At 38.2% G+C, this 27,080-nt stretch overlaps 1 protein-coding gene across 9 annotated transcripts in view; it reads left to right on the top strand.

Moving 5' to 3' along the window:
* NEB (nebulin) overlaps positions 1-27,080 on the top strand; it is a 234,736-nt gene that overhangs the window by 129,978 nt on the left and 77,678 nt on the right. For 4 of the 9 annotated variants that reach the window (XM_087435199.1, XM_087435197.1, XM_087435198.1 and 1 more), the window contains 26 exons: positions 177-380; positions 728-832; positions 4,027-4,131; positions 4,233-4,544; positions 5,337-5,540; positions 6,260-6,364; positions 6,975-7,082; positions 7,906-8,217; positions 10,185-10,388; positions 10,739-10,843; positions 14,246-14,350; positions 14,452-14,763; positions 15,459-15,563; positions 16,520-16,618; positions 16,820-16,921; positions 17,061-17,168; positions 17,666-17,977; positions 19,346-19,450; positions 19,561-19,665; positions 20,021-20,128; positions 20,908-21,015; positions 21,119-21,232; positions 21,684-21,881; positions 22,275-22,379; positions 23,081-23,185; positions 23,279-23,383. In XM_087435199.1, the coding sequence (XP_087291325.1) occupies positions 177-380; positions 728-832; positions 4,027-4,131; positions 4,233-4,544; positions 5,337-5,540; positions 6,260-6,364; positions 6,975-7,082; positions 7,906-8,217; positions 10,185-10,388; positions 10,739-10,843; positions 14,246-14,350; positions 14,452-14,763; positions 15,459-15,563; positions 16,520-16,618; positions 16,820-16,921; positions 17,061-17,168; positions 17,666-17,977; positions 19,346-19,450; positions 19,561-19,665; positions 20,021-20,128; positions 20,908-21,015; positions 21,119-21,232; positions 21,684-21,881; positions 22,275-22,379; positions 23,081-23,185; positions 23,279-23,383 (3,960 nt within the window). The remainder of the gene's footprint in view (positions 1-176; positions 381-727; positions 833-4,026; positions 4,132-4,232; positions 4,545-5,336; positions 5,541-6,259; positions 6,365-6,974; positions 7,083-7,905; positions 8,218-10,184; positions 10,389-10,738; positions 10,844-14,245; positions 14,351-14,451; positions 14,764-15,458; positions 15,564-16,519; positions 16,619-16,819; positions 16,922-17,060; positions 17,169-17,665; positions 17,978-19,345; positions 19,451-19,560; positions 19,666-20,020; positions 20,129-20,907; positions 21,016-21,118; positions 21,233-21,683; positions 21,882-22,274; positions 22,380-23,080; positions 23,186-23,278; positions 23,384-27,080) is intronic. The other 5 variants (XM_087435203.1, XM_087435204.1, XM_087435202.1 and 2 more) reach the window with 3 other exon arrangements.

The following is a 27,080-nucleotide window of genomic DNA, read 5'->3' as shown; positions in this document are numbered from 1 at the left end:
AGAAAACAAAGCAGACAAATCACTGTTGTGCACACAAGGAATTATGTTTGTCAGCCCATGCTCAGTTTTTATTATTGTTTGTGTAAGATAAAATATAACATACAAATCTGCTTCCTTACTTTACCACAATTAAAAAGAAAACCGCTGCTTCTATCTAACTTTGCTTTCTTTCCCAGGCTCTCTACAAGGCTGACTTGGAGTGGTTGCGTGGCATTGGCTGGATGCCTGAAGGGTCTCCTGAAGTACTGAGAGTCAGAAATGCCCAGCATATCCTGCGAGACAGTGTCTATCGGACACCTGTGGTGAAACTCAAGTACTCAAGTGTCGTCGACACTCCTGAAGTTGTCCTTGCTAAAGCAAATGCTGAAAACATTAGTATCGTAAGTCACTTTTCCCCCTATATTAGAATTGTCAGTGTTATAAATAAACGATAAATAATTAACGTGGCAATCTATTTGTCTGATCGTAAGAATATTGATGATAGCAAACATTTTAATAAATAATGTTGACAGGGTTATTTTATTGTTCTTGTTAATTTTAAACAAAAACTCAAAGTACTGATAAAAGGTATTAATACAGATTTCATATCAAATCTGAGTAACTTGTGTGAAAAGATTCGAGAAGTTTTTACCTTCCTATGAAAAGATTTTGAATCAGAAAGTTGAAAGTTGTGCATTAGAACTAGCAAATTTCAAAGTAATTTTTTTTATTGTTTTTCTTTCCATAGCCTAAGTACAGAGAACTTTGGGACAGGGATAAAACTTCGATCCACATAATGCCAGATACTCCAGAAATTAATCTCGCTAGAGCCAATGCTCTTAATGTGAGCAATGTAAGTACCACAACAGACTGCCTTTTTGTTTGGAAAGTCACCAAATTGTTGCTCTGATATCATACCAAGGAATTCTTCATAGCCAAGGGAGAGAAGATTGACTGAGAGAGGGTGGGCAAGACTCTTTTCCATCAGCCTTTGACCAGGAGTGAGGAGAGGAGCCGACCCCTGGCTCTGAGTCACTGGGCAAGGCCAGTTATTGGCAAGCCAATGTCAACATGACAGAAGGGAGAAGGGAATAAGGACAAGAAAGAGTGAAGAGGAATGAAGAGACACACAAGCAAGAAAGAGAATTAACGAGAGATTCAGATGAACACAAAATAATTATGAGATTTCTTTGCAAAACTTTAGACAAATTAATTTTAAAACCTGAATCTATAAGGGATTTTCTAGGAAATTATAAATTACCAAAATTGACCCCAGAAAAAGAAGAAATTAAGGGAGTTATTAAAGGCTTTCCTTCCCCTCTCAAATGCCAGGGTTGCCCAGATGATTTCATAGGAGAATTCTTTCAGAACTTCAAGAAATAAACAAAATACCATAGAGCCCAGTGAAAGAAGGAAAGCCATCACAATTACCAAAAGTTGTCAAAGATAGTTCCAAAAATGAAAACTGGAGACCAATAATAATGGGGAAAATCTTAAATAAAACATATACAAATGAAATTCAGTAGTACATGAATATGATATGATACAAACAACTAGGGTTCATCCAGGAATGCCAGGAGGGTTCCATATTCAGAAACCTAACAGTGTAATAGGACAAAAGAGAAGAATCATATGCCTATTTTATTAGGTTTGAAAAGGTGTGTGACAAAATCCAATATCCATCCTTCTTTTTGAAAAATAAAATCGTATCAAAATAAGAATAAAGAATATTTTCCTGACATGACTAAAAGAATAAATCTCAAATCAAAGGGCAGGGTCATCATCAGTAAGTAAGCTTCTCATTCAAGTCAGGATTAAAAGGATGCCCACCAGCATCACCATTATTTAACATTTGCTGGAAGTACTAGCTAAGTGAGTAAGCTTCTCATTCAAGCCAAAATAATTACTGAGTAACAATGAGATAAATACTGCAACGAAAAAAGCAAAATTATCACTATTTGCAGAATAAATCATTCTATGTATGGGAGAAGCAAGAGAATCAACTTAAAAGTCTATTAGGTAAAATGAGAATTCAGTTACGTGCTTAGCTACACAATTCACCAAAGTTCAAGAAAGGTACCGCCTTCAAGGATCACAGAGGTTCCCTGTGTGTGGAATAAGTATGAGTTTAGAAGAAGGATACTACCTTAGTGCAATTCACCATGGTTTGGAATTTTGCATCTTTCAAAAAATAATAACTCTTTGTGAGAGAAGGAGCATGCCAAGCAACGATTCCTTGGCATGTGCCAAACTGCACCATCAACTCTATTGTAATGATCCACTTGGGAGCTAATTTTTTCTGCGAGTTGGGAAGAAAACAAAATTTTAGGACGCTAATAGATTTTTTTTTCAGACGAGAATCAATATTATGGCTCAGTGTACTCTTGTCTCCAAGAGACTGGATGGAGAGGCAGTCAGCTCTTCATTGTAGCATGGACTCCTCTGCCTCTTCCTTTTGATCCATAGGCATCTTTGCCAGGAGAATTCTGGAAGGTCTCGTGTACTCTGTTTTGCGTGATAAATTTCTCAGGTGGAAATACCAGAATCCTACCATTGATAACATGATGTAAGCAAGACTTGTATTTGAAACTATGCCCAAAGTAAAGTTATCTTTAGATATTTAGATATTAATGAGAACTGCTTGTGTTTTTGAAGAAATCAAACATCTCATTTGAATGCTAACCAAAATGTACATTTTCTTTACACATGGTGTTGCCATTATTATAATCTCGATAAAATCCACTGTTTGAAACTGCTTCCATCATTTAGAAAGCACAATATTTTCAGAATATTTGTAAATGATTTTATAGAGAACCAAGAAAATTACGTTAAATTGATTTATTTCATCTTCAGACTAAGCACATGAGTGAGATATTTTGTTTTTATCAGATGGGAAAGTTGAAACTTGAAAAGATTAAGAAATTTGCCCGCATTCTCCAAGTTAGTAGGTGAAGAAGTTAGGTCTCAAGCCCAGAGGTTTTTAGTTCAAATAAATAATATATTTGACCACATAAACAAACAAAAATGTATTACATAAGAAAAAAGAGTAACAATATATGTAATAAAACAAAATAAAAAACAAAAAATTAAAAATAACATAATGACAAGTTTTCATTATTCTCTGGTATAATACATTAAAATGTGGAGAATACAATTTGTTTAAAAGAAATTCAAATGTTAAATAGGCTCATCCAAAATTCATATGAAAATTTGAATGAAAATTCATGTGTAACTTGTCCATACTTACAAGGACACAATTTATCTGAGCACTCATTTTTCGGATATGCAAAGGCCATGAAACTGTCGGTAACTGAAATTCACCTCTCCTTTCTGTACCGTTCAAGCTCCCACACTGATGGGTGTGATTTCCGAATTATACATTTAAATTACTGTTATTTCTGAGTCCTTCTGACATTGTCAACACAGAATGTATCCATTTAAATATTAACATATATTTTAAAAGTTACCTGTAAATCAATCACTACCTTAATAAACTTCTCTTGACCAACAAAAAAGTGCTACACTTAGAAAATGCATATTAGATCCACTTGTGCTTCAGCAGGAAGATAATATTCCCAAACAATATGCATCATCAATCATGTAAGATCTAAGAAGCCATATTAGAGGAGAAAAACTCCACAAATGTAAAAAGTTTATGATTCTGAAGATTACAAAATGGGATTGGATTAAATAATTAAATAGATCGAATTAAAAAAATTCAATGATAGCCCATTAATGTCTGAGCTTAACTCAGTGCTACCAATACACCAACACAAGAAGCAGCTAAACCCTTTTCATGTACAACTACATCGAGGCTATGATTCAAATTAAAAAGAAAGAAATCTTATCAACCCCAGATCTTTGGACTCCAGACATGATTTCATATTCCACAAGAATGATGCAGAATGAGTCCTTCACCTAGTCTCTTTTCTCTAACTGGTTCTGGGACTTCAAAACTGTACTCCCATGATGTTAATTCTACTTGAGCCCTTGGAGGTATTGGTAAATTTGAATCTGGAATGATACCTTATTTTTTCTCCTCCTCAGAACATTTACCGGAAAGGTTGGGATGAAGTGAAGATGAGCTGTGATGTGCGGCTGGATGCCATCCCTATCCAGGCTGCCAAAGCCTCCAGGGAGATCGCCAGTGACGTAAGTGTGGTCTTGTTTCACTTCTCAGTTTTTTAAGCAAATGCCCTGGGTGCGTCAAGAGTACATACTGTGATCCATCTGCTTTGTTTCTCCATCTCCAGTATAAATACAAGCTTGACCATGAGAAACAGAAGGGACACTATGTGGGTACCCCCACAGCCAAGGATGACAACAGGATCCGGTGGGCCCTGAAAGCTGGCAAGATTCAGAATGAGAGAGAGTACCGGCTGCCGTGGGCCAAATGGAAGACTAAGTTCAAAAGCCCCGTGGATATGCTTTCCATCACGCATTCTAAAAAATGCCAGACTCTGGTCAGCGACGTTGATTATCGCAATTACCTGCACCAATGGACATGCTTGCCTGACCAGAACGATGTGATTCAGGCCAAGAAAGCCTACGAACTGCAGAGCGATGTGCGTATATTATCACCAGACTCATGGGGAGATGTGTGTCTGTGTGTTTAGTCACAGGGTACTCCCTAGGGACATAATTTAAATAGTAAACTTAACAGAACCTAACATATTCTGTACGCTTCATGAGAGGAGAGTTTTTCTGAACATTTTCTATCTTATAGAGGATTTCTTCTTATCTGGCAAGGCCTTATTCATCAAGATGAAAATCTTCTCTTATTCTACGTAATTAGGTAGAAAATTTCAGTCCCACTTGTTCTGATCCATTACATTTGCATGATGGACATGTAAATTTCAGAAACAGATATAAATATAAGGAAATGTTGGATTTCCAGTTTATCTGACACATATAGGAAAAATGTGCATATAGATATATATACTTATATTGAGAGAGAGAGAGCTATATAGAGATATAGGTATGCGTTATTTTTCACTCTACATGCATCTGAGGACCTTTTCCTCCCAAATTCCTACAGATATTATTCCCAGTGGTACATAAAAGGCAGATTTCAAGTGGTGAGCATAGAAGCTCAACCTTGTATAAAAACAAAATTGTGTCCCATTGTGTCTTCAGTCCATAAGTACCATTGTCAGCCCTGCTCCAGTTCCCGTAGGATACCGTGAACTTCTCCCAGAGATATAACACCTGAATGTTAACAGTTAATGTTGATCCTTGAGTTTCATGGGATTGGCCACCCAACCAATTTCAATAGAGGGAGCGTGTGGTTTGCTGATATTGTGCTCCAGGGGGCAAATTTGACCTTTCCACACTCTGTGGTCCTCTCCTTCATGTAGAACGTGTACAAATCAGACCTGGAGTGGTTGAAGGGTATTGGATGGTTGCCAGAGGGTTCGGTGGAAGTGATGAGAGTGAAGAATGCCCAGAATCTCCTGAATGAACGGTTGTATCGCATAAGGCCTGAGGCCCTCAAATTCACCAGCATTGTTGATACCCCAGAAGTCATTCTGGCAAAGACCAATGCTCTACAGATCAGTGAGGTAAGGCGGGCTGATGATATGTTCAGACAAATGGAAGAAGCCTCAATAAAAATTCTAATTGTGAACTTGAATCTGCTAATACCAGCATTAGAATCTTGAACGTGCATGTATCCAGATAGAATTTCATGCAGTCAGTCAATTAACAGTATCCAGATTTCATTTGCTTAGATAACTCTTTGGTCAATATAAGTGTGGTAGGCATCTTCATGTTCCACACACTCTGATACATCCTTTGAACACATTTTGAGATCTTGCCTGTAATAGAGGTCCACAAGCTAATACCACGATCACAAAATTGCCACCTCCTTATTGCTTTTTAATCATGAAATAAGTTGGAAAGTCCAGGGTAGCCCCAATATCAGACATGATGATAGTTATTTGGGCCAAGAAAACTAGGACTTGATTATCAATGTGGTTTATCATAGTTACCCGCAATGTGGGCTTACCTGGCAGATAATTACATGTGAATCAATGGAAAAAGATCATTTTACTACCATGTTTCTGACTCATTTTACATGTATGTTATATCACACATGAATATATTCTTCTTGTTGAAGTCACCTTTGGCACTGTCTAAATAAAACACTAATGAAAACTGAATGTGGTTTACATTTATATCTGAGAACAACCAGAGAGAATCTTTAATTGTACCTATAGTTTTACTTATGTAGTCATTGACTTATTTACTAATAACCATATTTGTTTCTCATTTTTACCAGCCATTGTATCGCGATGCTTGGGACAAAGAGAAGGCTAATGTGAATGTGCCAGCCGACACTCCACTGATGCTTCAGTCCAAAATCAATGCCAAACAGATCAGCAACGTAAGGAACTCCACATCCACTCACTTTACCCGATGTTCTCTGCCTAAACGAACCTTTCTATTGATATGCTCCAGAGAGAGTTTATAAAAGGCATTTCCCTACCATTCCTTCTATTTCTAGTCTTTGAGCTAATGATAAGTGCTGTGTGTGTCTGTGTGTGTGTGTGTGTGTGTGTGCCCGCGAGTGTGTTTATAATATAAAGATGTGAGTCCTTATCTTTGTTGGGAGGAAAAATGCAGTGGTTTTGCAAAAAATACAACATAAAAGCATACAAGGGTTTGTACAGTAATATTTACTTCGCTTTTTAGTGGCTCATCATTGATTGTTTCCTTTCAAGCACCAAACACTATATTTTTTCTCATTTTCACGTGATTTATGGTCTCCTAAATTTCCTTCTTTAAAAAAACTAGGTACTGGGAGACAAGTTTACTAAATGTCGTCAAAAATTGACTGGAACTTAAGTCCAGTACAAAACCAGCCTATTTTATAAATCTTAAGGGGAGATTAATTTTCAGTGTAACTGTTAACATGTATTCCTGAGCCCATCAGTAACACTGACTCCGTAGCTCCCTCTTCAGATTGACTGTGGCATTGCAATCTCCATTTGCAGAAACAATATCAGCAAGCTTGGGAAGACGTCAAGATGACAGGCTATGACCTGCGAGCAGATGCCATCGGTTTCCAGCATGCCAAGGCTTCCAGGGATATCGCCAGTGATGTAAGAGCTCCTCCTTGCCCAGTGTAACAAACGCTAACTGAGAGACACACTGGGAGTTAATACTGTATTAATCTTTAACTTAGTTCCCCAGGAATTACATTTAAGTAGAATGGAGGTCATTGTTGTTAGTGTCTTGTTTTAAAATTCCAAATTCGAGAACAACTTTTATGACAATTTGATGACCCTCTTGCATCTCTGCTTGGTTCTGTTCTTATGTTTAAGAACAGATTTTGATTTTCTTTTCAGAATCTTCTCAGTATCAGGTTAATTACAAACACTTATAGAGATTCAGTGGACACAAAGAATTCTGTTGTATCTTGAAGTGTAGCATGCATAGGCGGTTCTGTGATAATTTTATGCAATACATGGACACGCATTTTTAAAAATAGTTGTGTGTTTGTTTTAAAGTATGCTAGAAAAATACTGATTTTTTCCATTTAAATAGGACTATATATTTAAAATAAGTTTACACTTTAAAATAAATTTATTTAAACAAAGAGTCAAGTAGACTTAATGAAGTAGAGATGTTACTTGTTTGTGACAAAACATAAGAGTGAAGTTTGGGAAACACTGTACTATCCTATGTTAGCAGATAATCCAAAAGCACAGTTCTTGCCTTGGGGTGCTCACAATATTTTCTTGCATATATATACATAGAAGGCAAACCAACTTCTCCAGAAGTATAGAACTTATAGTATGGAATTAAAGAAAAATAGTGCCCCCAAAAGGGTAATCTAAGGGAGATGGAGTTATTTTGATCAGGCTGTCTAGAAAAAGTGAGTTTGGGAAAACAACTCTTCTTTCTTCTGTTCACATCTACCAGTACCTATACAAAACTACTTACGAGAAACAGAAAGGCCATTATATTGGATGTCGCACTGCCAAGGAAGACCCGAAACTGGTTTGGGCAGCAAACGTGATGAAGATGCAGAATGACAGGCTGTACAAAAAGGCCTACAATGACCACAAGGCCAAGATCTCCATCCCGGTGGACATGGTGTCCATCAGTGCTGCCAAAGAAGGTCAAGAGTTAGCAAGCAATGTGGACTATCGGCAGTACCTGCACCACTGGTCTTGCTTTCCCGACCAGAATGATGTGATCCAAGCCAGGAAAGCCTACGACCTGCAGAGTGATGTAAGTGTGTGCTAGTTGGGGAGCACCAACCAAGTCGTGAGCTAAGCCCCGGGAAGCAAGCCTTCCCCAGCTTTGCCTGGTCACTCTTTCCAGTGCTGGGGAAAGCACCACTCCCCCTACAGAAGCACTTCCCTTTAGAATTTCACCAAGTTTATTAATTGCCTACGTCACTGCTGGGCTTTTTCAGAAAGTTTTCATTTTCATTGTTAATGATGCTTCCATAACTTTTCTATAGATTTGTTAATGTGTGAGGTGTTCGTAGTTTATTAAGTACGAGAATACTCATGGTCCTTCAATTGAACAATGACAGGGCTGTCTGCCTTGAAATTAATTTCAAATGTTCGCAGAATGCTCCAAACTCACTAGTTTCCCCTCACTTGGTATTATTCACAACATGGTGTTTCACTGACTTACCTAAAGTATTTTTAGACTTACTCATATTTTCTGCCCATTCAATCTTTTGGAAATGATGGATTCCATCGCGATATTAATTTTTGCGTAGAATGAATACCTTCTTTTAATTATCTGAACTTGGTTCCATTAAACTTCAAGAGATGAGTGAGTTCACTATAGGAAAGTATATCCATCACTTGAAATGAATCGCCAACTGGTGAATTTAGGACAGTTTCTAGAGAAATGCAGTCTCTTCATTAATATGAACCACATTAGTGTAGTAAGGAACACATATCACCAAGTTCTTAAAGAATGAAGAAGGGAAACTTTAAAAATGTGTATATAATTCTCTTTGAGAATCCCTTCTTCTGAATTTTGAGTATCCTTCCTACTTTACACACATTTTCCTACGTTTTTCACTCTTACTACCTTTTTAGGCTGATATTTGTATCTTATTAAAATACCATTTCTGAAGAACACAAAGTTTTTTGTTGAAACTAATAACTGGTGTTTAACATAGAGCAACTTTGCCTGGTTAACCACTTACCTATATCTGGAAGGGAAAACAGGTTTAGATAACCAAGAAAATGCAAATCCCAATTCAAAGGGAGGTGTTATCTTGAAAAAAGAAAACCCAATTGAGATCAAAACTGTGAAATTAGGGATTGAATTCTTAATTATCCTTTTCAAAATATTTATTAAATGAACCATGTGCCAAGCGTAAGGCTAAGCACTAAAGATACCATGGTGAATAAAGAAGAAACAAGAAGTTTCTGACTTTAGGAAGTTCACTCTGATAACAAAGAAATAGATGTTAACTAGAGAATATCAGTGAAAAATGAGATGGCTGAGAAAGAGTGATCCTTGGCTCTATGAAAAAGAGAGGTGGGGAAAGCTTATCTGAGGAAGTGCTGATTTAGGGGGGCTATGGAGGGAGAGTAGGAGTTGCCTCCATGAGGAGGACACAAGGGGCATTCCTGCTGAATGACCAACATAGGCCAAGGGGCTCTCTGCAGACCACAAATCGAAAGAAGACCAGTGCGGTCAGAATGCACATGTCAAAGGGAAGCACGCATGAGAGGAGGCTGGAAGAATAGGTCGAGATCGATGCCAAACCATTGACACCTTCTAGTCCATGTTAAGATTTTGATCTTTATCCCAAGGCCAAAGAGCAACCATAGGATGAGGGAATGTTGTGACATCAGAATTGAATTGTGAATTTTGTTAAGATCATTCTGGCTGCTGTGTGGAGAGCCATTATTATTGCTATAAAGTCCACATTGGCTAGTATGATGATTACCTAAATATTATCCAAATTTTTTCCCAAACAGAGAGCTCCTTCTGCATCATTTAATTTATAGAATGTTCATAAGTGCCCAACACAGACCCCCTGCCACAGAAAACAAAGCAAACAAATCATTGCTGTGCACACGAGGAATTATGTTTGTCAGCCCATGCTCAGTTTTTATTATTGTTTATGTAAGATAAAATATAACATAAAAATCTTCTTCCTTACCTTACGACAATTTAAAAAAAGAAGCCTTGCTTCTATCTAACTTTGCTTTCTTTCCCAGGCTCTCTACAAGGCTGACTTGGAGTGGTTGCGTGGCATTGGCTGGATGCCTGAAGGGTCTCCTGAAGTACTGAGAGTCAGAAATGCCCAGCATATCCTGCGAGACAGTGTCTATCGGACACCTGTGGTGAAACTCAAGTACTCAAGTGTCGTCGACACTCCTGAAGTTGTCCTTGCTAAAGCAAATGCTGAAAACATTAGTATCGTAAGTCACTTTTTCCCCTATATTAAAATTGTCAGTGTTATAAATAAATGATTAATAATTAACCTAGTAATCTATTTGTCAGATAGTAATGATGATAGCAAGCATTTTAATAAGTAATGTTGACAGGGTTGTTTTACTGTTGCTTATTAATTTTAAACAAAAACTTGAAGTACTAATAAAAGGTATTAATATAGATTTCATATCAAATTTGAGTAATTTATGTGAAAAGATTCTAAAAGTTTTGCCTTCGTATGGAAAGATTTTGAATCAGAAAAGTTGAAAGTTGTGCATTAGAACTAGCATAATTACAAATTGTTAAGTAATTTTGTTATTATTGGTTCTTCCCATAGCCAAAGTACAGAGAACTTTGGGACAGGGATAAAACTTCGATCCACATAATGCCAGATACTCCAGAAATTAATCTCGCTAGAGTCAATGCTGTTAATGTGAGCAAGGTAAGTACCACAATAGACTACCTTTTGTTTGGAAAGTTACCCAGCTGATGCTCTGATATCACCAAGGAATTCTTCATAGCCCAGGGAGAGAAGATTGAGTGAGGGAGGGTGGGCAAGACTCCTTACCATAAGCGCCTGACCAGGAGTGAGGAGAGGAGCAGACCCTGGCTCTAAGTCACTGGGCCAGGCCAGTTATTGGCGAGCCAATGTCAACATGACAGAAGGGAGAAGGGAATAAGGACAAGAAAGAGGAAAGAGGAATGAAGAGACACACAAGCAAGGAAGAGAATTAATGACAGATTCAGATGTACACAAAATAATTATGAGATTTCTTTGCTAACTGTACAAATTAATTTTAAAACCTGGATCTGTAGGGGACTTTCTAAGAAATTATAAATTACCAAAATTGACCCCACGAAAAAAAAGAAATTAAGGGGATTATTAAAGACTTTCCTTCCCCTCTCAAATGTCAGTGTCATCCAGATGATTTCGTAGGACTTCAAGAAATAAACAAACTACTCTAGAGCCCAGTGAAAGAAGGAAAGCCATCACAATTACCAAAACTTGTCAAAGATAGTTCCAAAAATGAAAACTGGAGACCAATAATAATGGGGAAAATCTTAAATAAAACGTAAACAAATGAAATTCAGTAGTACATGAATATGATATGATACAAACAACTAGGGTTCATCCAGGAATGCCAGGAGGGTTCCATATTCAGAAACCTAACAGTGTAATAGGACAAAAGAGAAGAATCATATGCCTATTTTATTAGGTTTGAAAAGGTGTGTGACAAAATCCAATATCCATCCTTCTTTTTGAAAAATAAAATCTTATCAAAATAAGAATAAATGAATGACATGACTAAAAGAATAAATCTCAAATCAAAGGGCAGGATCATCATCAGTATGTAAGCTTTTCATTCAAGTCAGGATTAAAAGGATGCCCACCAGCATCACCATTATTTAACATTTGCTGGAAGTACTAGTAAGTGAGTAAGCTTCTCATTCAAGCCAAAATAATTGATGAGTAAGAATAAGAGACAAATATTGGAAAGAAAAAGGCAAAATTATCATTATTTGCAGAATAAATCATTCTACGTTTGGGAGAAGCAAGAGAATCAACTTAAAATTCTATTAGGTAAAACGAGAATTCAGTTACGTGCTTAGCTACACAATTCACCAAAATTCAAGAAAGGTACCACCTTCATGAATCACAGAGGTTCCCTGTGTATGGAATAAGTATGAGTTTAGAAGAAGGATACTACCTTAGTGCAATTGACCGTGGTTTGGAATTTTGCATCTTTCAAAAAATAACAAATCTTTGTGAGAGAAGGAGCCTGCCAAGCAAAGATTCCTCGGCATGTGCCAAACTGCACCATCAACTCTATTGTAATGAGCCACTTGGGAGCTAATTTTTCCAAGAGTTGTGAAGAAAACAAAATTTTGGGATGCAGATACATTTTTTTCAGCCCAGAATCAGTATTATGGCACAGTACACTCTTGTCACAAAGTGACTGGATGGAGAAGCAGTCAGCTCTTCACTGCAGCACAGACTCCTCTGCCTCTTCCTTTTTTCTTTGGAAGGAAGATCAGCCCTGAGCTAACATCCAATGCCAATCCTTCTCTTTTTTGCTGAGGAAGACTGGCCCTGAGCTAACATCCATGCCCATCTTCCTCTACTTTATATGGGACACAACCACAGCATGGCTTGATAAGAGGTGCATAGGTCCAAGCCCAGGATCCGAACCTGCGAACCCCGGGCCACTAAAGTGGAGTGTGCGAACTTAATCACTATGCCACCAGGCCAGCCCCTCTGCCTCTTCCTTTTGATCCATAGGCATCTTTGCCAGGGGAAGTCTGGAAAGTCTCGTGTGTTCTCTTGCGTGATAAATTTCTCAGCCAGAATCCTCCCATTGATGACATGATGTAAGCACGACTAGTATTTGAAACTATGCCCAAAGTAAACTTATCTTTAGATATTAAATATTAATGAGAATGGCTTGCTTTTCGGAAGAAATTAAACGTCCCATTTGAATGCTAACCAAAATGTACATTTTCTTTACACATGGTGTGGCCATTACTAAAATCTCGATAAAATTCACTATTTAAAACTGTTTCCATCACTCAAAAAGCACAACTGTTTCAGAATATTTGTTTATGATTTCATAGGTAACCAAAAAAATTCATGTTAAATGGATTCATTTATCTTCACACTAAGCACATGAGTAAGGTATTTTATTATGTTTTTATCAGATGGGAAAGTTAAGACTTGAGGGATTAAGAAATTTGCCCATGTTCTCAAAGTTGTAGGTGAAGAAGTTGGGTCTCAAGCCCAGCTTCTTTTTAGTTCAAATAAAAAATATATTTGACCACATAAACAAACAAAAGTATATTATATAAGAAAAAAAGTTTAAAATAACATAATGACAAGTTTTCTTTAAATATTCTCTAGTTTAATACCTTTAAATGTGGAGAATACTTTTTTTGTACAAAAAAGTCAAATGTTAAAATAGGTCCACTCAAAATTCATATAAAAAATTGAATGAAAATTCATACAAAACTTGTCCATACTTACAAGGACACAATTTATCTGAGCACTCATTTTTCAGATATGCAAAGGCCATGAAACTGTCAGTAACTGAAATTCACCTCTCCTTTCTGCACCGTTCAAGCTCCCATACTGATGGGTGTGATTTCTGAATTATACATCTAAATTACTGTTATTTCTGAGTCTTTCTGACATTGTCAATACAGAATGTATCCATTTAAGTATTCACATATATTTTGAAAATTACCTGTAAATCAGTCACTACCTTAATAAACTTCTCTTGACAAACAAAAAAGTGTTACACTTAGAAAATGGATATTAGATCCACTTGTGCTTCAACAGGAAGATCTAATATTCCCAAATAATATGCATCATCAGTCATGTAAGAAGATCTAAGAAATATATTGGAGAAAAAATCTCACAAATGTAAAAAATTTATAATTCTGAAGATTACAAAATTGTATTGAATTAAAAAATTAAATAAATGGAAGTATTGAATTAGAGAAATTCAATAATGGCCCATTAATGTCTGGACTTAAACTTTATTCCAATGCTACTAATACACCAACACAAGAAGCAGCTAAACAGTTTTACATTAACCGTGAACAACTACATCGAGGCTATGATTCAAATTAAAAAGAAAGAAATCTTATCAAACCCAGATCTTTGGACTCCAGACATGATTTCATGTGCCAATACAATGGTGTAGAATGATTTTTTCATCTATTCTCTTTTCTTTAACTGGTTCTGGGACTTCAAAACTGTACTCCCATGATGTTAATTCTACTTGAGCCCTTGGAGGTATTGGTAAATTTGAATCTGGAATGATACCTTATTTTTTCTCCTCCTCAGAACATTTACCGGAAAGGTTGGGATGAAGTGAAGATGAGCTGTGATGTGCGGCTGGATGCCATCCCTATCCAGGCTGCCAAAGCCTCCAGGGAGATCGCCAGTGACGTAAGTGTGGCCTTGTTTCACTTCTCAGTTTTTTAAGCAAATGCCCTGGGTGCGTCAAGAGTACATACTGTGATCCATCTGCTTTGTTTCTCCATCTCCAGTATAAATACAAGCTTGACCATGAGAAACAGAAGGGACACTATGTGGGTACCCGCACAGCCAAGGATGACAACAGGATCCGGTGGGCTCTGATAGCTGGCAAGATTCAGAATGAGAGAGAGTACCGGCTGCCGTGGGCCAAATGGAAGACTAAGTTCCAAAGCCCTGCAGATATGCTTTCCATCACACATTCTAAAAAATGCCAGACTCTTGTCAGTGACATTGATTATCGCAATTACCTACATGAATGGATGTGCTTGCCTGACCAGAATGATGTGATTCAGGCCAAGAAAGCCTATAAACTGCAGAGCGATGTGAGTGGGCTGCGTTTTAGCATGAACTATTCTATCATTTGCCATGATTCCCAGAAAGTTTATGACATTACATCCTTGTACTGTCACTTCATGTCTTTATACAGCCAAGAATTTGGTTTTAGTTAGATCTATATTATGGTATCAAAATCATCAAAGCCATGAAGGATCTAGACTTGATATCAAGAAATAAATGGTAGTATGAATATAGTTCTTAATTGTATCAGGTTAAAGACAACGACTGTGAAAATATTATTTCTATAGAATTTAAGTAGCAGTTGAAGTTTATACCATAAGTAAAATGTTGGCAGTCTATGGACAGGATGTAGGCACAGATACTGTGTTTTAATTGCCACAGTGTTAAAAATTTTTCCATCAAGTTGCCAAGGTTTTTAAATCAGGATATTTAGTCTACAAATCTAAGATTTTCCATTTCTCTTGAAAAATCAGAGGATGGCGCTCTGGATGTGCATTACCCCTGGCAACAATAACCTAGAGATGAAATGAGGCTAACCCCCTTTAAAGAGAAAACACTCAGTTTATCATGCAACCTGGCCTCCTAATTAATTTACTTATGTTACCTGCCTGGCTGCTTGAGTATGTCATTCTCAAATTGTATTTCTCCATGAGACCAACGGATTGAATAAGTCAGACCATGCGGTAGGGTTGCTGAATTCATCACCCCCTTGTTTTCACAGGCTGTTTACAAGGCCGACTTGGAATGGTTACGTGGAATTGGGTGGATGCCAAGTGATTCTGTTTCTGTCAATCATGCCAAACATGCTGCAGATATATTCAATGAGGTATTCCAAGATTTTATCCTGCCATTCAGTACATTTCCTAAAAGACTGAACAAAAATACGTGATCCAAAATGCGGTCATTCCCTATCAGCAATTTTAATAATTTCAATTGCTGTCATTTAAGCTAGATATACATTTTTCCTAAATAATCTCTATCTCATTATAGGACCACATCCATAATGTTATATCCAGTTAACTCATTGATGCTTTGAATTGTGTAAATGGAAAACTTCTTTTGTTAGCAATAGCAATATACTTGGGAGAAATTCGTCCAGTTGAAAAAAATGTATTGAGTATTATGATACATATAATAATGCATTACATGACTTTGGAAGCTAAGCAAACCTGCTACTTTAAAATCTGTGGGAGGTATAAGAAGCCAAGCCAGCCCCGGTGGTCTAGTGGTTAAGATTCGATCTTCTCACTTCCATCGCCGCCGTTTGTTTGCAGGTCGGGGAACCACACCATCTGTCTGTCGGTTATCATACCGTGGCAGCTGTGTGTTCCTGTGATGCTGAAAGCTACGCCACCAGTATTTCAAATACCAGCAGGGTCACCCATGGTGGACAGGTTTCAGCAGAGGTTCTAGACTATGACAGACTAGGAAGAAGAACTTGGCCACCTACCGTCAAAAAATTGGCCATGAAAACCTTATGAATAGCAGTGGAGCATCGTCTGATATAGCGCCAGTAGGTGAGAGGATGGTTCAAAAAGACCAGGCAGGGTCACTGGGAGTCAGAATCAACTGGACAGCACTAACACTAACAAATAAGAAGCCAACCCATTTGTTAAAAAATAAAATGCTGAGAATAAAGCCAAATTACCAAGAAGATGCCATTGAAATATAGTGCTCTACGCTTCTAGTAGAAAGGATTCTCAAATCTTTGTCTCTTTCTCAGCTCACACGGGACCAGGACCAGGGACTACGACTATCTAAAAGATATTTTCTTTCCCACAGAAAAAATATCGCACAAAAATAGAAACTCTCAACTTTACGCCTGTGGATGACCGAGTCGATTATGTGACAGCGAAACAAAGTGGTGAGATCCTAAATGATGTAAGTACATGGCTGTTGTTCTAAAATTGCCCAATTGTGAAGATGTCATTTCCAAAGCCTTCCCACCTACTTCCACTCAGCATGCCATCATTGTCTGAGAAACAGATTGTAATCATTTAGATGATTGATGCTGGCATTTGCTTGAACAATATTATGTTTTCTTAACATCAAGTCACTTACCCCCTTGCCTCTTGTTTCTAGATTAAATACCGGAAGGATTGGAATGACACCAAATCAAAGTACACCCTCACAGAAACCCCCCTGCTGCACACTGCCCAGGAAGCAGCCCGGATACTGGACCAGGTATGGATTTTACCCGGGTGCCTGGTACTTTGTGTGGGGACGCAGGACCATAATATAAGTGTAGGAGATGCATGCACCTGAGTTATGCCTCATTCTGACTCCTCAGTTTAACGCTTTGTTGTGGCTCTCTGTCTTTTAGTATCTCTACAAGGAAGGCTGGGAGAAGCAAAAAGCCACAGGTTACATTTTGCCTCCGGATGCTGTGCCATTTGTTCATGCCCAACACTCTGGTGATGTTCAGAGCGAGGTAATTTATCCTGATATGAGTGCACTTTGCAAAGGCTAGACCTTACCCGTGCAGGAACCCAGTCATGCTAAGGCATGGCACCTTGGAGTGTTCCCTGTCAGCTCGGCACTCCGGCTGGGCTTGGGCGTGGTTGGAGTACCTGCTCCCTCTGGTGCTTTTCCCATGGGCTTTGGGCGTTCTTCTTCTTCTTCTTGGCTTCTTTGAAAGCTATTGTTTGTGTTCTTTGCATTTTCTTCTCTTCCCTGGCTTCCCTAAAATCTGTAGGCCTTCAGATAAAATATTGCCAGAATTAGAAAACAAGTACATATTTTTCTACTTTTAAATGGATAGCTCTTCATATTTATTTATTTATTTATTTATTTCAATGCATTTTGTTATTTATTCTCTGGGAGGGGGTGACACAAAGAGCTGGGAGCCTGGATTTACTGACGTTTCAAGCCCGCTTTGCCTTGTGTGCTTGTCAAAGCTGACGGAATCTCTGTTCTTCTTCCCACCAGCTGAAATACAAAGCTGAACATGTAAAGCAAAGAGGTCATTATGTTGGTGTTCCGACAATGAGAGATGATCCTAAGCTGGTTTGGTTTGAGCACGCAGGCCAGATTCAGAATGACAGACTATACAAAGAGCACTATCATAAAACGAAGGCCAAAGTCAATATACCTGCTGATATGGTGTCTGTGCTGGCCGCCAAGGAGGGGCAGGCCCTTGCCAGTGATATTGATTACCGTCATTACCTGCATCAATGGATATGTCATCCTGACCAAAATGACGTTATTCAGGCAAGGAAGGCCTATGACCTACAGAGTGATGTAAGTGATTTTTTTTTCTTAATTATCCAGAAAAGTATGGTATACTTTGAGAATTATAAGCAGCATTCGGGAGCCACCAGTCTTTGAAACTTGGAGCCATAAACATTTGTTTGGTTCCCAGAAGAGAATTGAGGTTGGATATGAAGTAGAGAAAGATCAAGAGCAGTGATTGATTGACAGCTTTGCCTACTGGTTGTGTATTTCTGAATAACTTTCAAAGTCAATTTTTTTAAAATCTGCTGCTTTTGTACCATCCCTGCCATCAGCAACTCCTCACTCATGTTTGCCTGGAAAATTATCAACTGATTTAAAATAATAATTGGTTTGGGTGGGAATCGAGATTGAGATGGGATTTTGACAATATTAGATAGTAGTGTAGTCAAGGACCTGGGAATGCCCCTTTCTTGCTTTGCCAAGCATCTCGTTCCTCAAGGCCTTAATAAAGGAGTTGCTTGCAAGGAATCAAAGCAAAAGGGACACAAAGTGCTGATGAGCCAAATGAAGGCCCAGAATCCCTCATGCAGAGCTTTGGGAAAGCTAGGAGGGAGAATATGACTTAGGCCACCTCGCACTGAAACCGGAATCAAGATCTCTACCTGGCACCAGCAGTCTGTAGGGAACAGAAACACGATGCATTTACATGATGCTCAGGTCACTGAAGAGCTAACCCCACCTGAGTCTTCTCATCATTTCCAAAACAGAAACAGGAAGTCAAAAACTGCCTGCAGCACAGGTGCTGAACTTGAACATCCCACCTCACAGGTTGCTGCAGCAGACTGACCATTGTGGAACTTTAATTAGATTAGCGACTCCTCTTCATTTGGGGTGGGGTGGCCTGAGAGAGTCCAGGAGGTAGGTGGGGGAGGGTAGAGATAGGTGTGGCTGGAGGGATAACTCCGCCTACCCTACAATTCAAGAGCATTCACTTGTGTAATTTCCTTTATTTAGTCTAAATGCCCCACAAATTTCTTTATGGCTAAATATACCAAGTCCATCTGAAACAACAACCTCCTTGGTAAAACCTTCTCTTACACTCACTGCTGTAGACAATGGCTCCCTGCCCTTGCCTCCCACAGCACCTGAGTGGTCTTGCTCTCATAGCACTTACCGCTTTCCACTTTGCAAATGACTTCTCTCGCATAGATTCCTTCTTTATACTTATCCATCAAAGCACCTAGCACAGTGCCTCATGCATAGTAACCGGCTCAAGAAATATTGCTCAGATGAAATCATGATTGAATCAATGAGACAACAGCTACTAGAAAGAAATCCTTAAAAGCTTCTGAAAAAAATTGTTTCTAGTCTGCCGTCTGTAATTCTCTGTCTGAGTCATTTATGCCAGCATCAAGTCTCTCTTCTTGCTCTCAGAATATCTACAAAGCTGACCTGGAGTGGCTCCGAGGCATTGGCTGGATCCCCCTGGATTCTGTGGAGCACGTGAGGGTTACCAGGAACCAGGATATGGTGAATCAGGTATGCAAAGCCTGTTCTTACCTAATGCCTGGCTGGCCTCCTTACCTGCCACGTAGGTATACGTACCCTGTATGGGGAGACCTGTCTTAATCGCCTCTATTTCTTTGCAGATAAAATATAAGAAAGATGCTCTTGACAACTATCCTAACTTTACAAGTGTGGTGGATCCTCCACCGATTGTTTTGGCCAAGATTAACTCAGTCAATCAAAGTGATGTAAGTTTGCTTTGTGTATAATGAGAAACATAGACTGGGGAGTTAGTTGTCTATCACTGAACAGATTTGCTTAACTCCAGATAATTGCTTGTAAGAAAATGAGGAGGGTAAATTATAAGATAATCTTTGGGAGAGAATGTCTTAAAAGTCACTAGTAGGTGGTATACTGTACCTACTTTTACACAATATCTATATTGTTGTCCAAATTATTTTATTAGCTAAAATGAACTAAAATTCAACCAACTGGTTAGTTTTAATCTCTAAATTTAGACTGATTAATATCTTGCTAGGTAGATCCAATGAAACTTTAAATAGACAGAGTAACCAAAGGTTTTGTTTTGTTTTCTCTCCTTAGGTAAAATATAAAGAAACATTTAATAAATTAATAAAGGGCAAGTATATATTTTCTCCAGATACACCATATATCACCCACTCCAAAGACATGGGAAAACTCTATAGTACCGTAAGTTCTATTTTATGTGATATACAATTCAGTCCCTAATTTTAAGCTCGTCAGTATTCATATTCTTGAATGATTTTGTGAACAACTGAACTTATGAGGAGATTTAGTATTTTTGTTCTATTTAGTCTTGTTTATTAGAAGTATCACATTATTCAGGGCAAGTAGCATCTATTCAGCTGGTGTTTTTTGAGCTCCTGTGATGTGCCAGGCACTGTAGCAGGCACTGAGGAGCTAAAGCTCATTGAGACAAGACCTTCAGGAGCCCATACAAGTGAGAGGGCCAGGCATACAAATAACTAGATAGATGATAATGTAACAGGTGCTGTACAAGCTCTGGGTGCACACAGGCCTGACAACAACCAACAGAGAAAAATGAGGAGAGGCTGGTTCCTCTTTAGCAATCGTGTACAAATATCTCCAGCTAGCCAATGGAGGACTTGCCCTCCAAATATAATTCAGCTAATTTAAACAGTGGTGTATGTGTAGTGGGTATGTGTGTATGCCCAAGTAATCTTTGATGATTCTCTCCCTATGTGCAAATTTCACTTTTATTAGAACTGTAAGTTTAGTTAAACTCTGTTATAAAATGCCTGAGAGTGTGTGGATTTAATTTGCAACAAGCCAAATGACTCTGCCTTGTTCTTAGGTAGGCACACGGATGGCTGTAAATAAAGATTGAAGCCTTGCCTTTAAACATAAATATTTTACCACTTTCTTTTTAGTGGTATCTGAAAGAAGTTGAAGGCAAACTTTTATTGACAAACATTTCTTTGTTATAGATACTGTATAAAGGGGCATGGGAGGGAACCAAGGCCTATGGCTATACCTTGGATGAACGCTATATTCCCATTGTTGGAGCCAAGCATGCCGACTTTGTGAACAGTGAGGTCAGTAGGACTTTTCTCTCTCGTACATTTGAGAGTCTTTATAGGGGAACAAGGGGCTGGTTAGAAAATCCCAGTGATTCTCAATGTTGTACCTACTTCACAGCTTAAATACAAAGAGACATATGAGAAGCTGAAGGGTCACTACCTGGCTGGAAAAGAAATCAGTGAGTTCCCTGCTGTGGTTCACTGTCTGGATTTCCAAAAGATAAGGAGCTTGGTAAGCAAAGTTCACTTTAACAGAGGATTTCTACACTTCAGTGTACTATTAGTCTGCCCATTTATAATCTGCGCTTTGGTTCAATGTTAGCTGGGGATGGGGCAATGAGGAATGAGTCAGTCTTGAGACTTCCCCCCACCCCTGCCAGTTAGCCTTGTGTATCTTTGATGGCTATGGGTTTCTGCCCTTTCCCTCTCTCCTCCATTACGAAACAAGCAATGAGGGCTCTGTATCTGGAAAAAGGAGAAAACAAGGTCACTATTTACCCTGTGTTATAAAAGGACAAGAAGTTGAAAAAGAAGACTATATTAAAGTATTTTTTTAACCTTAGCCTATTCTAAAGGTACTGATCTATATTGTATTGGAAATGAGACTCTAAAAGAGATTGATCTGAACAATTTACATTTTAATTCCTTTCTTATTTTTGCCTTTAAAAAATATTATTCTTTAGTTGAACTACAGAAGACATTATGAGGACACCAAAGCAAATGTTCATATCCCCATTGATATGATGAATCATGTGCTGGCTAAAAGGTGTCAGTACATCCTCAGTGACCTGGAGTACCGACACTACTTCCACCAGTGGACATCTCTCCCAGGAGAACCCAACGTTATACGGGCCCGAAACGCGCAGGAGATCTTGAGTGATGTATGATGTCCTTTCCGCAGCTTGGCTTAGTTACAGGCTTTACCCATCTCTGCCTTGGCCCTTCATACTCCAATTGTCCCTGTATTCATAAACCCTGCTGTTTTTCAACACAAAGTGGCATGTGTAACCACTTTTTGGTGTAAGAATCCCCTCTAGGCCATGGGATACCTATGTTAAATATTTAAACTGTTTAACACTAGACTGAAACTTAGCTATTGCTCTCCTCCTAAGCTTCTTTAGGCCAGTGCATGAAAGACCTTCCACCTGTTGAGTGGCCCACCCTGTGACCACTAAGCACTGACCATAGCCAAGGGCTGATTGGAAATTATCATAATGCTCAGTTGTAAATTCAGTGAGTACCTGCCACCTTTCATTGTTCCTTCTTTCCTGCAGAATGTGTATAAAGGTGACTTGAATTGGCTGAGAGGCATTGGGTGCTACGTTTGGGATACACCCCAGATCCTCCATGCCAAGAAAGCGTATGACCTCCAGAGTCAGGTGAGCCAATCTTCCTAGAAAGACTAGCTTGCTATTGGTCAATGAAATCCATGGTGCTCTCAGTGTGGGGATAGCCAGGCTGTCTCTGTGCCCAGGCAGAGAAAGCGGTTTTAACAGTGTATGATATAACAGAACCAAAGGCCCCTTGCCCAGTGACACCTCTCCTGGTGGCCTGCTCTGGTGCTAGACCTTCCCAGTTTGAGTTTCTCTTGTGGTTTAAGGTATTAAACGTTTATAACAGAAAGTTATCTGGGAGTTGTTTAATAGTGAACTACTTTAAAGCATCTAGTTGATCAGGTTAACTTGCAGAGAGTAGAATGCAAATGCATACTTTGATAATAGGTAGATAAGTTTTGAAGTTAAAAATAAATTTTTGGACAATTTCCCAGCATATGGTTCACCTCTGATAGGGCAGACTATTGAAATTGAGGGACTGCTGTCAGGGATGGAGTATAGGATGGAAAAGACAGCAAATGAACAAGGAGACCTGGCAAAGATCCAGACCCCACTCTTGGTCAAGAGAAACTATGAGTTTTGACAGCCATACAAAGTCTGCAAGACTAGATAATGATAGCCTCTTTGGTAGAATTAAAGCAGAAACCCAGAAATAAATAAAGGTACAACTAAGTTGGCACAAGCTGCTAAAGTCAATGGTAGACCTGTATTTTACCGTTTTTGGTGACTTTTGTTTTTCTTCACAGATACAATATACAGCAGCAGGTAAAGAAAATCTACAAAATTATAATCTGGTCACAGACACACCACTTTACGTGACTGCTCTTCAAAGTGGCATTAATGCCAGTGAGGTGCGTCTTCCTTGTACTTCCAGAACAAGTCAGTATTGTCTTTATATAATTTCAAACAACAAAAAAGAATAACCCATTGCTTTTTGTCTGTAGGTGAAATATAAAGAAAATTATCATCAGATTAAGGACAAATATACAACAGTTGTAGAAACAGTGGATCATGACAGAATCAGGAATCTGAAGGATCTTTATAGCAGTGTGAGTTGAGTTTTTTTCCTCCTGTATCTTGGTTACCTTTTTCCCCTTTAGAGTCAATAAGAGAATAAAAGAGATGGGCACTCTGCACCCAAAGGTTTTTCCAGCTTTTTTCCTGGACCTTCAAATTCCTACTTTATCTCATAAATCCTCCTGGTTACAATGAAATAAGCCCCCATTTGAATATTGCTCTATCTCACACAGTTGACACAAATTCCTTCCTTATTGCAGGCAGGTACCATTGAAGCCCTTCTTTGTTGACTCTGAACTTGTCTTTCCCTGGCTTCTCCAGTGGCCAGTGGCTTACAGACCAACAAAGGCACTCCTTCTTTTTCCTCCTCTGAATTAGTTAATTCCACAAACATTTTTTAAAAATTTCATTTTGAAATAATTTTAGAATTACAGAAAAGGTGCAAAAATAGTACAGAGAACTTCCTGCATACTTTTCTCCTTATTATAATGATCAAAACTAAGAAATTAACATTGTTACAATATTAATTATAGACTTTATCCAGATTTCACCAGTTTTTTCACTAACATACTTTTCTGTTCCAGATGCCAGTCCAGGATCCCTCATTGCATTTAGCTGTCATGACTCCTTAGTCTCCTCCAGTGTGATCATTTCTCAATCTTTCCTTGTTGTCTTTTTCTGATCTTGACTCTTTTGAAGAATATTGGCCAGTTATTTTGTAGACTGTCCCTCAGTTTTGGATTATCTGATATTTTCTTGTGATTAGATTGAGGGTATGCATTTTTGGCAAGAATAACACAGAAGTGATGTGCCCTTCTCAGTGCATCATAGCGGGAGGTACATGATGTCAATAACTGGTGGTATTGACCTTGATCACTTGGTTAAGTTTCTATCTGCTGAGATTCCCACTGTAAAGTTAGTATCTTTCCCTTGGTTAATTTTTTTTTTTTATGTTTTACAACTTGCCTTACTGACAATGTATTTTTTAAAATTTTTTGTTTATTGCAGTAACATTGGTTTATAACATTGTATAAATTTCAGGTGTACATCATTATACTTCTATTTCCACATAGATTACATCATGTACACCACCCAAATACTAATTACAACCCATCACCACACACATGTGCTGAATTATCCCTTTCGCCTTCCTCCCTCCCCTCTTCCCCTCTGGTAACCACCAATCCAATTTCTGTCTCTATGTGTTTGTTTTTTGTTGTTATTATCTACTACTTAATGAAGGAAATCATACGGTATTTGACCTTCTCCCTCTGACTTATTTCACTTTGCATAATACCCTCAATGTCCATCCCTGTTGTCACAAATGGCTGGATTTCATCGTTTCTTATGTCTGAGTACTATTCCATTGTGTATATATACCACATCTTCTTTATCCATTCGTCCCTTGATGGGCACTTATGTTGCTTCCAAGTCTTGGCTATTGTGAATAACGCTGCAATGAACACAGGGGTGCATGTATCTTTACGCATTGGTGTTTTCAAGTTCTTTGGATAAATACCCAGCAGTGGAATAGCTGGATCACATGGTAGTTCTATCCTTGGTTTTTTGAGGAATCTCCATACTGTTTTCCATAGTGGCTGCACCAGTTTGCACTCCCACCAGCAGTGTATGCGAGTTCCCTTCTCTCCACATCCTCTCCAACACATGTTGTTTCCTGCCTTGTTAATTATAGCCGTTCTGATTGGCGTGAGGTGATATCTCATTGTAGTTTTGATTTGCATTTCCCTGATAGTTAATGATTTTGAACATCTTTTCATGTGTCTGTTGGCCATCTGTATATCTTCTTTGGAGAAATATCTGTTCAGATCTTTTGCCCACTTTTTAATTGGGTTGTTAGTTTTTTTGTTGTTGAGATGCATGAGTTCTTTATATATTTTGGAGATTAACCCCTTATCAGACGTATGGTTTGCAAATATCTTCTCCCAATTGTTAGGTTGTCTTTTCGTTTTGTTGATGGTTTCCTTTGCTGTGCAGAAGCTTTTTAGTTTGGTGTAGTCCCGTTGGTTTATTTTTTCTATTGTTTCTCTTGCCTGGTCAGACATGGTGCTTGAAAATACGTTGCTATGACTGATGTCAAAGAGCGTACTGCCTAGGTTTTCTAGAAGTTTCATAGTTTCAGGTCTTACATTCAAGTCTTTAATCCATTTTGAATTAATTTTTGTGTATGGTGTAAGGTAAGGGTCTACTTTCATTTTTTTGCATATGGCTATCCAGTTTTCCCAACGCCATTTGTTGAAGAGACTTTCTTTTCTCCATTGTATGTTCTTGGCTCCTTTGTCAAAGATTAGCTGTCCATAGATGTGGGGGTTTATTTCTGGGCTTTTGATTCTATTTCATTGATCTGTGTGTCTGTTTTTGTGCCAGTACCATGCTGTTTTGGTGACTATAGCTTTGTAGTATATTTTGAAATCAGGGAGTGTGATACCTCCAGCTTTGTTCTTTTTTCTCAGGATTCCTTTAGCTATTCGGGGTCTTTTGTTGTTCCATATAAATTTTAGGATTCTTTGTTCTATTTCTGTGAAAAATGTTGTTGGAACTTTGATAGGGATTGCATTGAATCTATAGATTGCTTTAGGAAGTATGGACATCTTAACTATGTTAATTCTTCCAATCCAAGAGCACGAATATCTTTCCATTTCTTTGTGTCTTTTTCAGTTTCTTTCAGCAATGTTTTATAGTTTTCGGTGTACAGATCTTTCACCTCTTTGGTTAAGTTTATTCCTAGGTATTTTATTCTTTTTGTTGCAATTGTAAATGGGATTGTATTCTTAATTTCTCTTTCTGCTACTTCGTTGTTAGTGTGTAGAAATGCAACTATTTTTGTATGTTGATTTTGTATCTTGCAACCGTATTCGTTTATTACTTCTAAAAGTTTTCTGGGGGATTCTTTAGGGTTTTCTGTATATAAAATCATGTCATCTGCAAATAGCGACAGTTTCACTTCTTCCTCTCCAATTTGGATCTCTTTTATTTCTTTTTCTTGCCTAATTGCTCTGGCTAGGACTTCCCGTACTATGTTAAATAGGAGTGGTGACAGTGGGCATCCTTGTCTGGTTCCTGTTCTTAGAGGGATAGCTTTCAGTTTTTCACCATTGAGGATGATATTAGCTGTGGGTTTGTCATATATGGCCTTTATTATGTTGAGGTACTTTCCTTCTATCCCCATTTTATTCAGAGTTTTTACCATAAATGGATGCTGTATCTTGTCAAATGATTTCTCTGCATCTATTGAGATAATCATGTGATTTTTATTCTTCATTTTATTAATGTGGTGTATTACGTTGATTGATTTGCAAGTATTGAATCATCCCTGCATACCTGGAAATAATCCCACTTGATCATGGTGTATAATGTTTTTAACGTATTGTTGTATGCGATTTGCTAGTATTTTGTTGAGGATTTTTGCATCGATGTTCATCAGTGATATTGGCCTGTAATTTTCTTTTTTTGTGTCGTCCTTGTCTGGTTTTGGTATCAGGGTAATGTCGGCTTTGTAGAATGAGTGAGGGAGCTTCCCCCACTCCTCAATTTTTTGGAAGAGTTTGAGAAGGATAGGTATTAAGTCTTCTTTGAATGTTTGGTGGAATTAGCCAGGGAAGCCGTCTGGTCCTGGACTTTTATTTTTGGGGAGGTTTGTGATTACTGTTTCGATCTCCTTACTGGTGATTGGTCTATTCAAATTCTCTACTTCTTCTTGATCCAGTTTTG

This window comes from Ceratotherium simum, chromosome 9 (assembly GCF_057802395.1).
Source record: "Ceratotherium simum simum isolate JZ-2026a chromosome 9, ASM5780239v1, whole genome shotgun sequence".
Taxonomy (NCBI): domain Eukaryota; kingdom Metazoa; phylum Chordata; class Mammalia; order Perissodactyla; family Rhinocerotidae; genus Ceratotherium; species Ceratotherium simum.
The sequence above is the reverse complement of the archived record's forward strand: the minus strand, read 5'-3'. Positions and strand labels throughout refer to the sequence as shown.